General features: G+C 43.0%; 1 protein-coding gene across 2 annotated transcripts in view; it reads right to left on the bottom strand.

Moving 5' to 3' along the window:
• Positions 1-17460, bottom strand: part of RTN1 (reticulon 1) — a 172152-nt gene extending 154692 nt beyond the window's left edge. Inside the window, exon 1 of one of the 2 annotated variants that reach the window (XM_036434998.2) lies at positions 17092-17460. In XM_036434998.2, the coding sequence (XP_036290891.1) occupies positions 17092-17335 (244 nt within the window). In that variant the 5' untranslated portion in view covers positions 17336-17460. The remainder of the gene's footprint in view (positions 1-17091) is intronic. The other variant, XM_036435007.2, reaches the window with a different exon arrangement.
• Positions 17461-19059: the final 1599 nt, after the last annotated feature.

Genomic DNA, 19059 nt, shown 5'->3' with positions numbered 1-19059 from the left:
AGAAACTGAAATAATTCTTGTCTCTTTCATTTCCGAGTTCTATCCACTGTACTTCATAAAACCTTCTCCCTCCCAGCCCCTCTCGCTCTCCATCGCCATAGTTCTGGCCTCATCTTGTCTTATGGGACTGCTGTGGAGGCCTCTTAACTCACCTCCCACCCTTCACCATGCTCCTACCACTCGAAGCTGCCATATTGCCAGTGCTTCTTAACACAAATTTGACAGAGCATCTATTTCACTGAAAGAAAAAAAAAAAAAACAACCCTGAAATGACTCTTTATTGTCAACAGAGAATAAAAGCTAAAGCTCTTATATGGCATCCAACAGCTTTAAGTCGTTCACAGTACAGTCCCTATGCGCTATTCCATTCTCCTTTCCCTTCCCCAGGAGGATGCAGACCCTCATAAGACCTCTTGTCATTTTCCCATCATTACAACTCTGTTCATTTGCACTCACTGTACCCTCTCCCTAGAAGATTCTCCCCCACAATTTTCTACATTTGGTATCTTTGAAGGCCCCAAAAAAGAACTTATTTCAGGTAGCTCATGGACAATTGAGAGGACATTCTAGAGGAGAAAAAAAACTTTCCAGCATCATACACTATATAGTATATTAGGAATAGCAGTAGTTAGAACTAGTTAGAACTATAAACATACAGTTGAAGACAGGCTCTCAATTTAAAAATATGAACTTGGAGCAAGTTCTGTAACAACCTTGATGTCTGTAAGACCCCAGCCAAGAGTGGATCATTATGGGCCATGAACCAGGCTGGATATAAAAGAAGGTCAGTAATGTTGCATAATGAGGATGATGGAAGAAAAGAAGCAGGACCACATCCATGATATCTCCCCTACCCCTTCCTGGCTACAAGCTCACTAGTGCTTTTCTGAGGAAGGAGAAGAAACAGCATGAAGGATAAATCCTGGCCCAATTTTGCTTCTCTTCCTTCTCATTTTCCACCCTTAGCAGATATCACTCATTAATCCCATAATTTTTCTCATCTCAGCACACATCTCTAGGAGTTGGTGCACACTCATAAACATGCACGCATACGCACACGCATGCGCGCGCACACACACACACACACACACACACGCACACACGCACACATGCACACTCATCTGCTACTTGTTCCTGAGGTTCTCAGTACTCACCTAAGAGCACTACTGCTAGTGTCTCATATATTTCCATCCAAGTAAGCATAATAGAAAAGGAAGAGTGATGTGCATCCCGGGGGCCTGTGGATATAGCCCTGACTGTATAATGCAGGAAATTTATTAAAAGTCTCATATTTAAAAACTTCATGTGAATTTACTCCTTAATGCATCCAACTTACTTTGTAATAAAAAATAATGCTTTAAAAGGCTCACTATAGGAGAAAATTGACTCTGACTAGTATGGCTTTGAGTGTCCTTGGTCCTCAGCCAGGTGTCTCCATCCCTGTTTGAGATTCACAGTCTGTCCGATTCTGAAAGCCATATGCATTCTCAGACAAGCAGTCACTCTGAGGAGACTGCTTTTGCTTATGAACCAGGAATAATCTAAAGTCTTAAAGACAAATTCAAATAAAGAGCTAGAGTCCTAGAGTGGTGGGAAAGAACACACACACACACACACACACACACACACACACAGGAATAATTCCTTTTTTTAAAAGCAAGAAGGAAGAAATAAGCTTTTAAGCAGTGCTATTCTCTCTGAATAGTTTTCCTCAGGCCTTACCCTGCTAATTTCTCATCCTTTGACACTCAGGTCCAGAACCACTTCCAGCAAAAAGCTTTCCTAACCTACCCTCTGTTAAGATGTTTGGCATAGCATCACGTATATACTTTTATCATATTTCTTCACAATAAAATATATTTATTTCTTTATTTATGTCCTTCACTAGACTATAAGTTTCTTGAGGAAAGAGGCTTTTAGAAACATCCTATCTATAACACTTAGCACAATACCTAGCGTGTAAGTGTATAAGAATAATTAGTTCCCATCTCTTTACCACTGTCCACCATGAGCACAATATATTATAAAATATTTTTGTCTACCAAATAATATTTTAAAGAACATAATGAATCATCAGTGTTTCTGTTTTATTAATCAAAGAGATCTTTTGAGCATGCCATAAATATAATAAGTGGGAAGTATTTTTAAGTATTAAAGTTGCTTGTTAACTTAGATCAATCGTGTTTTGGTTTGCTCATATGGGCTCAGACAAGTTTTAGCTAAAGGTATGATGCCTCAATATTTAAAATGTATGTGTCATTTCAAAGTCATTCACAGGGCTGCTGCATACCAATTCCATGCTTTTATTGTTAAATCATGGAATCCTGAGACAAAAGGAATATAAAGAATACTTGAGATAATCTAGTTCAACCTTACCACCTGAAAAATAAGCCTTATTTTAAACGTCCCTGATAAGTGATCACAGTCTCTGCTTGAATCCTCCCAGAGGAGAATGGTCGACTTCGTGCTACATTCCTTTTTTTTTGTATTATATTATTGATTTCAGAGCGAAGGGAAAGGGAGAGGGAGAGAGAGAGAAGCATCAATGATGGAAGAGAATCAAGAACCCACAACCCAGGCATGTGCCCTGACTGTGAATTGAAATGTGACCTCCTGGTTCATAGGTTGACATTCAACTACTGAGCCACACGGGGTGGGACATCTACAATCCTTTTTGAGTAACTCAGACTCTTGACCCTGGAGACCTTTCTTGCCATATGAAAAAATAGCAACATACATAAGCAGGGCAGACAGAGAAGGGGAAGCGGCCCAGATTACCCAGCCAGGCAATGAAGTGAGCCCAGCGCCTGAATTCCTTTCCACATCTCCTACAAAGACTTTCAGCCAGGCCATCCATTTTACTTTATAATAAAAAATTGTGTTTTCAAAGGCTTACCATTTGCAACAACATGGATGGAACTGGAGAGCACTATGCTAAGTGAAATAAGCCAGTCAGAGAAAGATAAATATCACATGATCTCACTCATCTATGGGAAATAATGAACAACATAAACTGATGAACAAAAACAGATCCGGAGACAGGGAAGCATCGATCAGACTGTCAAACCTCAGAGGGAAGGTAGGGGAGGTTGGGGGTAAGGGAGAGAGATCAACCAAAGGACTTGTATGCATGCACATAAGCCTAATCAATGGTCACAGACAACAGAGGTGTGGGGGCATGAGTGGGGAGGGGGGGGATTTGGGAAGGTAATGGGGGGGGGGATGAGACAAATATGTAATACCTTAATCAATAAAGAAATTTAAAAAATAAAAGCTTACATAATAGAAGAGTAATATGCAAATTAACCATCACTCTACTACACCCACTAACCGCACCCACCAGCCAATCAGAGCTAGTATGCAAATAAATCCAACCAAGATGGCTACAGCCACAGAGAGCAGGAGGAAGGCTTGGGTTTCCCAGGCAATGGAAGAAGCCAAGCTTTCCGCCTGTCCTTGCCAGCCTAGGCCTCCACTCAAGGCAACAAAGTTTCATGTGGTCAAAAATCTTGCCCCCATGTGGACACAAGATGGCCACCACAAGATGGCCAGCAGGGAAGGGCAATTGGGAGGCACCAGATCTGCAAGGGAGGGCAGTTGAGAGGGACCAGGCCTACAAGGAAGGGCAGTTGGAGGCTATCAAGCCTAAAGGGGAGGGCAGTTAGGGGTGACCAGAGTGGCAGAGGAGGTAAGTTGGGGGGCAAACAGGCTGGCAGGGGAGCAGTTAGAGATCAATCAGGCTGGCACCAGGATCGGATCTAAACGGGCAGTTGGACATCCCTCGAGGGGTCCCAGGCCCCTCTCGGGCTTCTAATAAAATAAATAAAAGGCTTACTATTGTGTGGCAGAATGCATGGGAGAATGATCAGCCAGCACTCTGAGGGAGGAAAGTTTAGCCTTTATTTCCTAGATCTGCTAGTCCAGGGGAATTCCAGATCTAGAGCCTAAACTGAGGAGGCTCTGACCTATATATCTCCTCCTGTGGTGGGCCCCTAAGGGTCCCTCCAACTCCACCCAAGCCAGTCTTGGGGCCTTGGGGGCATGCTCCGAAGCTCTGCCCAAGTCAGCTGTGGCGGGGCACTGGGGTTAGGCTCTGAGCTCTGCCAAGTCAGTCAGAGTAGGGAAGTAAGACTACCGTTTTAACCAGGTACTGAACTAGGTTACAAGTTGTCCCCCCATCCCTCACATTTTCCTCTTCACTATAGGAGAAAATAGACTCTGACTAGTATGGCTTTGAGTGCCCTTGGTCTTTAGCCAGGTGTCTCTATCCCTGTTTGAGATTCACAGTCTGTCCGATTCTGAAAGTCATATGCATTCTCAGACAAGCAGTCCCTTTGCTTATGAAACAGGAATAATCTAGAGTCTTAAAGACAAATTCAAATCAAGAGCTATGCACTGCTTTGCCACCATTCTAGGAACCCAAATCCCCTGTTAAGCCCCATTTCACTGGAGTCTCTTTCATCTTAAGTATTTGCTCAGATTTCAAAAGGCTAGAATTGAATGGAAAAGACTGATGTCTTGCTTTCCACAAACTAATGACAGATTAATTGGCCATACCATTTCTACTATTAATAGAAAATGAATCTCTAACTTGTAATGGTCACACCTCAATCAGCATCCCCTTTTTGAGGGCAGAGCTGCCAGGTGAGCCACCAGGTGCTAAGAAGGAGGAACTGTTAATGGCAATTGTGTCAAACTAATCTCAGAGCAAGCCACTGCATTTTATTATGTAAATTCTCAGGATAATTGAATGCCTTATCAAGGACATCCATCCAATTAATTTTTAAATATTAGCAGAATTAATTTATCATCAGATAGGTTTAATAATAACTGCCTAGAATTGCTTTTTATTTTATTTTTTAAGTTAGCACTCCAGAGTATTTTTAAAAGTTCAAAGTGGCTTGACATTTGAAAAATGTTTGCTGCTATTCTTATAGCATGCAAATGGAAGCAAGAATTTACATTGTAATTGATTTAGTACTGGTCACATGAGTTATACATAAAAGAGTCAAGTTCTACTTCTAAAATCTTTGAATAGTCATTGATTCACAAACTATTCTGTGAATAGTCTTATCAAATGTGTTATAATCCCAATACAGTATTAAGATCTTTTTATGTAACCAAAGGAAAAAAAAAAGGAAATCATCAAATGATGAAATTCTGACACTGATTTGATCCTCTGCTAAGGATTATAGAGACTATTGGAGACACAACATCTACCTCAGGGGACAGTCTATAGAGGGAGAAAGAAACAATGCTCTAGGTACAATATAAACAAGGACATATAAGAAAATCATCATTGGTAAAAGGATAGGAAGGATCCCAAACTCTTAGCTATTTTGTTTTATTGTTGTTAATCCTCACCCAAGGATATTTTTCCATTGAATTTTAGAGGGAGTGGAAGAGAGGGGGAGAGACAGAAAGAGAAACATCAATATGAGAGAGACACTTTGGTTGGTTGTTTCCCACACACGCCCTGACCCAAGCCAGGAATCGAGCCTGCAACAGAGGTGCATGCCCTTGACTGGAATTGAACCAGGACCCTTCAGTCTGAGGGTCAACATTATCCACTGAGCCAAATTGGCTAGGGCTTAGCTGACTATTTCAATAGGACCCTAAGAAGATTGTGGATTAAATAAACATTCTTGAAAATGCACCTGTGCTACGAGCTAGGTCTTGAACTCCAACATCTGGTCCCTTGTCTTGATCAACCTAGTGGGATCTCGATGGAAGACTCCTTTCCATGTCTAGTTTATGTTGTGGCTGGAAACAAACAATCAGGATCATGAAAATGAGCTGTCACAACTACTCAGATTAACCAAATGATAGTGCAGTCTCTGCCACGTATTCAATAGACCACAGGATCCTTAAGATAATTTTAAAAGGTATATAAAATGTTTATCACAGTGCCTGGCTGCCTGTCACTAGGAACTGAAAATGTTATCTTCTTTCCCTTTTATCTATTTCCGCTCTTTGTCTTAACCATCTCCAATCCCCAATTAAAGCATAGAGTACATTTTTATACTGGAATATGGTAAAAGAAAAACCAGTTAATTCCCTGATGTTGCTCTCCAAACCACTGCTGTTTGTGAATCACAATGCTAGTTGTGCAGAGGAAAAATACTTTACAAATAATCCTTTATATTTGAGGGGAAACCCTGAGCTAAATTATTCTCCATTTAGATAAAGTTAATGTGAGTTCTTTGGAAAATCTGAGAGAGGAAGAAACATTTTGGCTCACAGACCTGACTCAGCACATTGCTTGATTTCATTCAGCCTGAGTGTGAGAAAACTCTGGGAAGCCCTCACAGAACGCCCAGAGAACAGCTCCGACCCATGCCCCCCAGGGGATCGAAACAATTGTAAAGATGTGAATTACAATTTCACAGGGAAGTAAAGCCAAGAACCCTGGTTTCACTCACTGTAGACCCTAGAATTTAGGAAAACTTTGTTACCTATTAATACTTCTCTTTTCGTTTTCTTCTTCTCTTTCCTCTTTTTTTCTTTTTTTTTTTTTACAAATCCATTTATACATATTCTATGGTCCCGGTGCACGGATTTGTGCACCAGTGGAGTCTCTCGGCCTGGCCTGCGGAGATTGGGCCGAAACTGGCTCCCTGACATCCCCAAGGGAGTTCCGGATTGCGAGAGGGCAGTTCTTGGATGACGCACACCCAGCTCCCTCCTCTCTTCTCCCAATAGTATGTCACTTTCTCTCTGTATCTGTCTCGCTTCTTTCATCTCACTTTACCCTAAGTTTGTCAGTAACTGATGACTTGTGGGCATTTAAGCTGCAAAATGCAATTATTTAGCAAACAGGATTTACTTAGCCTGGAATCTAGTCAGCCTAGAGCAGGACCCTGCTCAATGTCCGGCTTCTGTGGCAGCAGGAATCACCTCCTGCCCTCCCTGGAAATTGCCCATTGGTGCTACTGTCCACCTGGAAGGTGGGAAGCTGTGGTCCGTTTCCCAACCCAGAGCGGTAGAGGGAAAATTCCCTGCCTTCACTGGAAATCGACATTAAAAGAGGATGGGCAGGCCCCAGACGTCAGGGTCACAGCCAGTAGGTCCTGAACGTCTCACCACTTAGCTAATCTAGTTGAAAAGTTTCTGTAAGGGCCAGACCCATGACCTCTGCAATGGGCTAGAGACCCAGTGGGGACACCTGATGTGGACTATTAACTTTTTTTCAATTTTATGTAAAATGTGCATACTATATTTTTTAAAAATCTATACTACTTTGATTTATGTATGAACACATCATCAAAGTAAAGACTGAGGGCTTCTTCCTATACAAAGGCAGTTTCAAAGTAAGTCCACTGGCTTCTATTCCAACCAGACTGTGGCCTCTAAGGCCATTTATATATAGAAACTTTGGAGATGCTGCTATTTAGCATGCTATTAATCTGTTTAGCAACCTTTTGTTATTAATAATACAAGAGTAAATTGCAACCCAGTATGTATACATTATCAGAATTGAATTTGTGTGAGTTATTTTTTAAATTGGATCCATGGCATTAGAGAAGTGCTTCTATTTTCTTTTACCAGAAGCGTGGGAAAGAACAAACACCTAGTAGTATTTCCCAGAAATTGTATAATATTTTAAAGGACCAGCAGTTCCTGTTTATAATTTGGATGTTTACATATTAGAAGTCTAAGATGGAAGAATCAGTTCTGTTTGTATGAATAATGTTGAGGAATTAAAAAATACTTTTAAAGAGAGGTAATGTACTTTCTAGAGAATTAAGGCCCAGAAGTGTCCTGTCTTGAAGGTAAATGTGTGTCGGGAGAAGGGAACTATTGGTGGTTCTCCCTCAAGGCTATTGGTGCTTCCTTTTTTTTTCTTTTTTTCTTCTTTTTTTTTTTTTTAGTGTAGTAATCTGCTCTATGCTTGCTACTTATTTAATCATCATAATAACTCCCAAGAACATTAGTTCTTAAAAGGACCCTTTATCAATTGGTCAATAAAATAAAAGCTCTTTCATTCTACAGGGACATCAAGGTCAACTGTTTCCTGTACTACTTAACATTTAATGATTGTATTTCCACTGTGATCATCCGTGTGAAAATGTCTTTTGAATATTGAATTGGATTGATACGCTCTATTGTATAATATCTTTAACTTTCAGTTCATAAAAGGGGAAGTTGGTACATAGGTGGATCACAAGAACCTAGACTCTCAAGTCTCATGCTTTCTCTATTGCTCCACATGCCTGTGTGCCATGGAACTACATCATAAGGAAAAATAAAACTGTCTTACAAGGTACCTATCAGGTAATGGAATGCAGCTTTGTCTTCCAGAGAGAGAGACATCCTCCTCCAGACTGACTTCCACGCAGACCTGGGACAGCTTCCGGTGGCCATTGCTTCCACTGAGCAGGAGAATCAGGATAGACCCCATCTGCTGGCCCCTCCCTCCAGCGGGCCACACAGGCATATCTCAGCCCTGATCCAGTCACAGATCGTTCTTAAAGGCATGAGGAATGGAGCAGGACATCACTCCAACTGTACTCCGCAGAGCCTAAAGTCTCTCTCAATGTGGATTGCCAGAACTGAATTCTCCCCACTCCCAGGGCTCCTCGATCTCCTACCATTTCCCACTGATATTTGCTGAGGTCCCAAAGATCGAGCAAGAATTTTCTATGAAACCACTAACGTGGCATGCTTTTCCCCCCTCAATCTTTGTTCTCCTAGGCCCGTGGTCGGCAAACTGCAGCTCACGAACCACATGCAGCTCTTTGGCCCCTTGAGTGTGGCTCTTCCACAAAATACCACGGCCTGAGCCAGTCTATGTTGAAGAAGTGGCATTAGAAAAAGTTTAAGTTTAAAAAATTTGGCTCTCAAAAGAAATTTCAATCATTGTGCTGTTGATATTTGGCTCTGTTGACTAATGAGTTTGTCGACCACTGTCCTAGGCCTTTTTTGCTCACCGGTCTTTCAGTATCAATATTTTGCAAATATACAGTTATTTGCATGTACCTCCTCATGTGACTTCATTTCACCTTCACAACAGCTCTGTAAGACAGCCAGGACAACAGTGCCATCCTTGTTTGACATATGAAGAAACTGAGACATAAAGCAGATGTGCCCACATTGACATGATGCTACCATGTTTCCCCGAAAATAAGACATCCTCCGAAAATAAGACCTACTTACAGGTTTCCTTCTGAGTGAAATATAAGGCATCCCCCGAAAATAAGGCCCCCCTAGGCTAAACATGAGAGATTTGGTCCACTGATTCTGAAAGAAATGGAGTCACAAGAAATTCACCAGGAAATTCAGGAATTGGATTGTTATGATGATGTTCCAGAAGATGGTGACATGATTGTCATTTAATAAATGAGTAAATTCTTGATACTGCTGGATTCACAGTTTGTCTGGTGTGTGTTGACAACTACCGTACTACCGTACCGTATACAGGTAATAAATTTCCTTTATTTTCATTTAACAATAAATGTGTACTGTATTCTTCTTCATGGAAAAATAAGACATCCCCTGAAAATAAGACCAAGCACATCTTTGGGAGCAAAAATTAATATAAGACACTGTCTTATTTTCGGGGAAACAGGGTAGGTGCCAAAGCAAATACTAGAAAAACCTGCCTTCTCAGTCAGGGTTCATTCCATGCCAGGCCATCTTGACTCCCAGGATACAATAGTAAATGGTTACCATGTGATTGCCAGTTACTCTACCTGATTAGTTTTGTAGACGTACTCTTACTACAGGATCTGACGCTCAGAGAGGTAAAATCACTTGCCTAATACCACTCAGTAAGAAACTAGGAAGCCGTGCTCTGTTGTTGGCCCTCTGTTCTTCCCATACTACACTATCTTTCAAAAACCTAATTTATTCTGTGGCTGCTCTTCCAACTTTCTAAATCTATACCGACATAATTATGTTTTCATTTCCAAAACCTATTCCTTTACCTACAGTGCCAAGTGGAGATTTCCACTCACATGGCTTTCCTCCATTTCAAGCCTCATGACTAAAAATGAATTTGTTATTCTCACCTCCCTAACCAGGTGCCCCTCCCATCTCTGTTGTACCAGCATTTGCCCAGCCACAGCGCATAGAACTTTAGAGCTGATTCATTCCTCTCCACATCCCCCATATTCTGTCAGTCCCCAAGTTCTACTGGATGTTCCTGTGAGGCCACTCATTTTTCTGCCTCTTCCTTCCCACGGTCACTTATCCAAGGCCCTGAAACTGATGCTGTGGGGCCAGCTGTCTTTCAGCAAAATGTGCAGGTTTCAATACCTGCCCCCACCACCACTGAGTTCATCTTCTATGCACTGTCTCACCAATCTTCCTTAATGCAGCTTTATATTTCTTCCTCAATATATAAACTTCAAAGTGCCCATAATCCATAAACACAGAATCTAGTCTCATATGTAGCTTTCAAGTCACCTCCCCACCTCCCAACCTGCCTCCCCTCACCCATCTGGGCAGATTAAATCTTATTGCTTATCATTATTGCTAAACTGCCTTTCTGCTCACTTCTGCTTATCCCTAGTTTATTCACTCTTTGGGTATAAGTCAAACTTCATCTCCTTCCAGAGACCAGGTATTCTGGAACCCATAAAACCATAACATTCCTGCAGCACTTACAGCTTGCACCATCAATCCAAGCACCAGGCTGTTCTCTGACTCCAGGAGTTCAATTTTGCTTCATATGACAGTGAGCTTGAGAGACAGGGAGCAAAGGGGGTATAGCTCATGTTCCCCACAACTCCTAGCAAAAACATTGAGCAGAAGGAGGAGGATCGCTGCGTCTTAGAGTTTTAGCATGCATTTGTCAGGCTTTTTTCCCCGGGTTGAGGTCTGTGGGTTGCCTCATGGGATCTTGAAGCAGGCAGGCTATGGACCACATTTGGAGAAGCCTTGATTTTTCATGACCAGCTGAAAAAGTCATGCCAAAGGTAGTCAAGACACTGGTGTTTATTCTTATGCTCATCAACAGATCAGCAATAACTTAAATACACACAATTTTCTGTAATCTACGAGTTGTTGTTGTTGTTTTATTAAGATTTGCTCTGCCTAAAACAAAATTCCAGGTATGTTGAAGGACATGAGATACTCAATAATTCCTCACATTCCAGAAGCAAAACGTTGGTCTATCACTAGTTTTATGATAATCTCATGCAGATGAATTTGAAAATCCATTTGTAGATTGGATACGAAAGTTAGAATGCAGAACTGTTCCAGTTAAAATGTAATTCATTAGGCAACCCAGCAAATATGCTTTTACAATGAATAATCTGACATAAATATATATAGATAGTGAGGTAGGGAAGTGAAGAGAGATTCATGTGATGCTTTTAGCTTTACAGAATTGTTTAATGAATTTCCAAAACATTTTAGAATACGTTGAATATTTATGGAATTAAATACAGTAGAAAAAATGAGAATGATAGTTCAGGAAAAAGAATAAAAGTGATACTTACAGATATGTTACACATTTAGGTTAATAACCCACAATGGATAAAATGTGCAGTTCTTAAGAAACAAATATGTCACATGATGGAGTTTTTTCAACAATGGAGAACTAGAAAGAATTTAAAGAAGGCCATGGTTTTGTAGAGTGCATTTTAGGTAGTCAGTTTGAAGTTAACTATGGTTTTTACGATATACACAATTTCTGATTTCATAAGTGTGCTGACCACTTTTGAGAAATATGCCCGTGTTAACAACCACAATGTAAAGTTAGGGTATTGTTTCATTTTAGGAAGATATAAAGATCTTGGTGCAATTTCTTTATTTTAGGAAGATACAAAGATCTGATGTTATTTCTTTCTAAATTACCCCTAATAAACAGCAACTTTGCTTTTACCTGCACATCAGTAACTGGGGGATAACCTATCACTTTTCTGGGACATCCTAATTATTCCAACTTCCTCCTTCATTACACAGAAATCTGCTCCTCTGACTTACCCTCCAGTCCCAACTCTGCCCTGCAAAATCACTCAGGGCAAGTCTTTCTTTGCTTCATAGAAGTTTTTCAAGTATTTGAACTTAACTTTCAGATCTCCTTTAATTCTTCTTTTCTTGTGGCTAAAAATTCTTTGTTTCTTCAACCATTTCTCAAGCGGCATTTTCTCTGGAAGCCTCACCAATCTAGTGACCCTGCCTCACCATTTTATAGCTCCCTGACATCTCACAAAGAATGGCTCACATCATTTGGTACAAGACTCTGATGTTGACCCGCCTAGAACAGAATCTAGAGAAACTACCTCATCTAATGTGCACCCTAGACTTTCTATTAATACTACCTAAAATTGCATAAGCTATTTTAGTAATTGCACCACAGCACTAGCTCATAGCTAGTTAATTACAACCCTCAATGTTCCCATCCCCCACAATAAACTATTTTTAAGCAGTGTCGCCTATGTTCTGTACATATTAAATAGAGACTGTGGGACCTATAGTTGGGACTTTACATTTATAATTTTCCAGGCCACTACTTGTCCCTCCCCTCTAAAAACCCCTAGCTTTTAAGCCAGGCAGCCCTGTCCTTCCCTAAAGATATCAGCCCCTGGTTCACTGTCACTCTCCGCTCTCCGCCATGGTTGTCTGTCATATCAGTAATCATAGAGGTGATTATTTCACTCCTGGCTTTGCCATTTTTCTGGACTCCATTCCTTCAATGACCTTGTGCTCCACTCCATCTCAGTCTCCCACTCCCCTCAATAACTGTATCCCTTTCTTATCCTGTCTCAAACATCCATTCTTTCACTGCCCTCTACACTTTACAGTGCCTTTTCCAAAGCTCCCTTAGTCAATAATTTATTTTAACTTTAAAAGAAAAGCACAACTAATTAATCCAGAGATAGTTGAGTAATATTCAACCACGGCTATTTTTATAAAAATAATTAGATAGATACTAGTAGATAGATATAAATAGATTTTTATCACCACCACCCCAACCCCCCAGTTATATTATCTGAGCAATCTGTGCTCCTTAGATTATTACAATGCCTTTCTAGTCTAGCTTCCAGCAATTACTTGAGAATGAGGGCAATAAAAAGTGACACAAAAGCTGTTTAACTAAACTAAATACTAACATGAAACAGAAAGATGCACATGTTCTAGGAAGCCACAACCTGCGTTTAGCACAGATTCTTACCCAAAGGAGGCATTCCATACATGTTGACTATATTGGATTGATAATAAAAGCTTTCCATCATCTGTGCTATCCAGGATGGACCATCTATTGAGCAAGATAATCCACAACTCTTCTCCAAGACCTCAGAATAAGAAGTACATGGACAGCCTAGAAAAAAGAAAGGAGCAGGAAGGCCTATAGTACATCTGAGGAGCAAATAAGCAGGATGAGTTTCCTGGAACAGTAAGTTCATGAAGAGGAAATGATGCTGAAAGCCCTGATAAAATGCATCTAAGTATTTCAGGATATGGGACTGTTTCTACAATTTAATTTCTACAACCTAATTTCAATTCCCTATGTGAAAGGATATATAGTGTACTTACTGCTAGAAATGTTATTTATTATATCCAGAGGCTATATCCAGAGAAATAAAGTGCATTAGAAACTCTTATTCTTCTTTTATGGTCTGTAATATGTTCTAAAAGCAAATGAAGTGTTCCTTCCCATTTCAATTGAACTGGTGTTTTCTCAAAAGATGAAAGAAGACTGAGATTATACCTTCTGAAAAGGATTACTGGGAATGACTCTAAATAAAAGTGTACACATGTCTATCACACACATATTCACAAATGAAGACAGTCAATCCAACCTCCACAGGAATTTTAGATTATTGTTCATGAATATTGTACAGTGTATTATATTAAATGATATAAAAAATAGATATGTATAATCACTCTGGAAGCTATTCAAATGATTACAGACTAAGAATAGGTTTTCTAATAGAGTATCACAGCCAGCGTTTGAAAAATATAAATTTATGAGCACTGTGGTCCAAGTAGAAGGTAAATTGGGAAAATCTATTTTTTACCAATCATCTAGAAATTTAAGTCACATTATCTAGAACTCAATATTACTGAAACAAATCTTACTGGACTGATTTCTCTACACCATTCACCACTTGGTTCTTTATTTTGCCCTCCAAGCATGAAGCAGTCAATCAGTTAATTTCCAAATCAGCCAAGGAGTTGCATTTTGATCAAATGGTCTATTTTAAATTCTCCCTTTAAACAAAGACTCATTCTTCTAGCCTTGTGTTATTGTGTGCTCCTCTTGAATAGTTTCCAGGAATACAGATTATGAAAAAAGAAACAAACAAAACAAACAAACAAACAAACAAAAAACACCAGTTGCTCTTAACATCCTTTGAATAAAGTTATTAGATGATGGAACTGATTCCTTATTAACAACTCCAGCTATAGCCTACACATGGTGTATTAAAACTCACCTTGGCAACAGACATCATTGTGCATGGCCATTATAAATTTTAAACATGAAAAATTAAAGAAAGTGTTACTTTTCATTAAGAATGTTGAACCACAAAAGGGCCAGAAGCAATAAGACTACCTAAAAATGGGAAAATTGATGGGAGTACCATAGTGTGGCTTTAATGGTGTTTAAACACATATTCATGTTAGGTCACTACTAAAAAACATTTTTGGAAATGTTTCTTTAAGGACTTAACCATTAATGTGTAAAAATAAATGATAGAATCTCTGTCCAGATGGCATGATTGGTAGTGTTTTTCAGAGGAGAAAAAAAAGTTCTTAAAACATCAATATCTGCCTTACATTGTATAATTCCATCTGAAAAAGAAACAAAATCTGTTTACAGCGCATCAGGACAAAATCTCAGTCCCAAAGAGCACCATTCTCTTAAAAAGGTAAATCCTCTGGATTTTGTGTCTGATAAAGTTAAAGATACACTTGCTGACTTCACTTAGAGCAACAGAACTGCCAAAATAACAGACAAGAAAGCTGGCCCAGATTCTATTTGCATTTTTCAAGATCTGGTTATTTACTTTGGACACATTTTTGGCATCTGAGGCTCTTATAACAGCCCATGCAGTCTACCAAGTAAGAAATATACATAAAACAATAGACAGTTATAGGAGAAACTCCTTCAGAAATAACAAACTAAAAAATTCTATATAAACATGTGCTATAAAATCTTATTTCTATAAAATAAGTGCCCCTGTTCTCTCCCATCCTTTTCCTCCCATCCAGACTTAACATGTTTGATTTTATCGTGTATTTGTTGCCTAGATTAGGAAACCCCTATGATAGCTAAGTACAACATTTCTACAATAATAATGATGATGATGTTGTTGAAAACTGCAAATGCCTGCTTTGTGACAGCCAGAAATGTTGTAAACATTGCATAAACAGCAACTCATTTTAGTGACTAGTATGATACCAAACACTGGGCACTTGGCTTCCTCTCCCTGATTCACTGACCCTGGTGACACTGATGGGAGGAAGGCCATGTCTATAAAGAATTTACTTTGATGATGGTGGATAAAGGTTATGGTAGTGGTAACCCAACCCAAAAATGTACATTTAAAATGTACCTTTATTTACCTACTATCGTTTGCATCTTATTTTGAATTATAGAGTTTTGTTTTCACTTGACTTAGATGAAGAAGTTGAAAGACAGGCGAGGCAGCCATCTTAGTCTTACCCCCCATGGCACCCCAAACTTCTCATAGAGGAATTAACATAGGACAAGTGGGTTTTTCAGATTTAAGTCTTTCTTTTTTTTTTTTTGCTTGTAAGATGGTCGCTTTTCCTCTTCCCTTCAGAATGTTGCCATTTTATTCAACGCATTCCCCAAGCCTCCTTCGGTGGGCTCAGTTCTTGCCCTGGAGCAGAGTGAAAGCCGCCTCAGGCCACGCCAGGCAGCCAGGGAGAGGTGGCTGCATAAGAAAGGGCTTCCCCGAAATCAGCTGCCAAGAGTGTGAAGGCCTGTCCGCTGCCTTTCCCTCCCTGGGAGTGCCCACCACCCCAAACCTGGGAAAGCTGCATTTCCCAAACTACACACTCCCACTCCACCGCCACAAAGCCAGCTGCCTCAGGGCACACCACGCATCCTCCTCCCCAGCCCCTGGGAAAACAGGGCTACCAGGCCCAAGCCCGCAGCTCCTAGGACCGCGCCCCCTCCAGGCAGCCCTGGGCAGGGCGTCTCAGGCCCCCGGCCCTGTGGGCACCGCTCTCTGGGTCAGAAGCGGGGGAGTCCAACCAGGGGAGGCTGAACCCAGGGCAGTTTTCAAAAGCCGGGGAGAGTCCAGACTGCTTGCTGGAAAGCTGAACCTCAACCACTCACCACCCCGTCTGGTAACACCACCGCCAGGCCGGCCCCTTGAAGGGGTTGCAAGTTTCAGTGCTCAGTGCTCCCTGCAAGAGTCAGTGCTCCCTGCAAGAGTCAGTGCTCCCTGCAAGAATCCAGTGCTCCCTGCACCGGGCAGCTGGGGAGGAGAGGCAACCCCCAGCCCGCTGGCAACCTGTCCCTCCTGACTTAGACACCCACACCCTGGGATTTCTGTTTCCCGGGGAGAGAGGGAGAGATGAAGGATGGGGGTGGGGGGAGCCGGGAGGGCGCAGAGTGTGGCGATGGGTGGAGGGGATGGGTCAGGGCCGGTTGAAGTCACCTCTCCGCCCGGGACAGAGGGGACAGAGCCGGGCGAGGGGCAGTGGGCCCGCCTGTCGCTTTGTTGTCAGCGTCCCAGGCGCTGGGCGCAGGCTGCACACACGCCCCCAAAACTGGGGCAGCCGCCACGGGCCCCCGAACACCCCCCGCCACAACAGCCCCCTAACACCGCCTGGGCGGAAGGAAGAAACTTGTCACAGGCGCTCCAGCACCAGGTGCTGCGGGTCGCCTCAGAGGACCATTTTAAAAGCCAGAATGATGATGATCGATAAATAAAAGAATCAGTAGTATTTTGTTTTCCTCCAAGTCTTTGGGGGGCGGGGGGGATGAAATTCAGGTTTTCGACCCATCCGCTAACATGACCAGCCGCCTGAGACCCGCGGGGTGTGTGGGGTAAGTGGGGGCTGGAGGCGGAGGAAGGAGCGGAGGCGCCCTGCGGGGCGGGGGCAGCTGGGACCCGGTCCCCACCGCCCTGTGGGGGCTGCGGCGCCTCCCGCCCGCCTTACCTGTGGATGCAGTTTCCATGGCAACGGGCAGCGGCCGGGCGGGGTTCGAGGAGCCCAGTTCCCGGGGCGCCGCTCCCCCGGCCCCCGCGCCCGGCTCGCGGCCGGACTCCCCCGCCTGCGGCGCCGGCCTCGCCCCTTTCGGCGTCACCGCTTCGTCCTCCCCTTCCTCGCGGTCCCCCAGCCCCTGGGACCCGGGGCCGGCCGGCGGCAGCAGCTCTTCGCGGGGATCCGGCGGCGCGGCCATGGCGGGCGCTCCCGGGCGCGGGGACGGCGGCTGGACCGGCGGGCGCTCCCGCTGCTGCCCACGCGGGACCGGGGCTCGGAGGCTGCGGTGTCCGCGCCGCCGCCGCCGCTCCGGCCGAGCTGCCGCCCGCCCGCTCCCCGCTCCCCGCTCCGGCTCCTCCTGCTCCCGCCCCTCCTCCCGGCGCCGCCCGCGCTCCTCCCCCTCCTCCTCCTCCTCCTCCTGCTCCCGCGGCCCCGGCGCGCCGCCCGCCGCTCGCGCTGCTCCTGGCCTGCAGCTACGCAGGTGGAAATGGTTTGCTTCGGCCGAGCCTTCCTTGGTGCACGGCGGCCCCGGGCCGGTGGCTGCAGGCCCCGCTTACGGACGTGCCAAATAGGCTTGGATTTTAATGTGGTCTGGGGAGGAATCAGAGCTGGGGAGGGCGCGCAGGTGGAAACCACCCCCAGGCTGGAGCGTGGCTGAAGAGGCAAGCCGCCCCCCAAGCCACAAAGTTCAGCCCGGATTGGTGTCCTGGGAATCGAGGCCATGAAAGGAAGCTGGAGCCTCAGGGCCACGGTTCTGGGGGTGACCACTCTGGGCTGTGCAGGAGCCGCAGGTCTGCGCGGGGAGGGGTGCGGGTGCTGGTGGTAGATGGAGGAGGTTACTAGTAATGCTGTGTCCTTAAATTGTTGTCTCCAGAACAGCGCTGAAAGGAGTGGAGTGCAGGAGAGCCTCCTGGGGGGGCGGGGGGGGGGGGGGAGCTTACTAGACCTCATTCCTACCAGCACTGAGGGCAAGCAGGACAAAAAGCAGCTCTAGTTCCTTTCAGAAACACTGAGCCAAAGCCGCACAAATTAGAAGCTGCCTGTGCGTATGTTTATTTTGCTGTTTTATTTATGAAGTTGGGCATTCCAGGAGGTTTGCTGCTTCTGCTTCTTCTCCCCACCCCCCCCTTCCCCTTTACAGCTCTCTCTGCTATGGTGGAACATATGTGACAGAAAAACGGAAACTCAGAAGCGACTTGCCTTATAATGTATTATTCCCATATGGAGACCCATCTTTTCAAACACGACGTGCTTTTTTTTCCTTCTTCCTAAATTTGTCTCTAAAATAATGTGATTGGGGGAAAAATAAGGTTCAACCCCACGCAGCGGGTGGGTGAATAGGCTCTGCTCCTTCTTAGAAATGGTGGTGTGGGCATGAGCTGACGTTCTGAGAGGTCCGAGAGACTGCTAAGCCACCCTAGGCATAGTGAGGATTCATACCTGTCGATTCTTGTATTCAACTTCAGCACCATTCAGCTATTCCAAAAAAAAGCCTAAATTTTACCCAGTCTTTGTTTGCTAGTACATTAATGTTAAAAAAAAATGTGTCAATAAATTAGAGAACACGTATTCACTCAACAGACAATAAATATGGCCTACTAGTGCCAGATGCCCCTGAGAATCTAATGATCACCAAGTTTCACATTATTGATATCTTCAAAATTATAACGGACACGTTTATTATCTTGATTGTGGTGATAGCCTCACAGGTATATACATATGTCAAAATGTATCAAGTTCATTTTAAGTGTGTGCCTATACATATATATATATATATATATATATATATATATATATTATATTACCTCAACAAATCTATTTTAAAAAGTATTCCCTCTAACAACAATCATCAAAATGTATATATATATTACCTTAACAAAGCTATAAAATAAATATTCCCTCCAACAACAATCATCAAAAAAT

The sequence above is a fragment of the Pipistrellus kuhlii genome, unplaced genomic scaffold (assembly GCF_014108245.1).
Source record: "Pipistrellus kuhlii isolate mPipKuh1 unplaced genomic scaffold, mPipKuh1.p scaffold_m20_p_1, whole genome shotgun sequence".
Classification (NCBI taxonomy): domain Eukaryota; kingdom Metazoa; phylum Chordata; class Mammalia; order Chiroptera; family Vespertilionidae; genus Pipistrellus; species Pipistrellus kuhlii.
The sequence above is the reverse complement of the archived record's forward strand: the minus strand, read 5'-3'. Positions and strand labels throughout refer to the sequence as shown.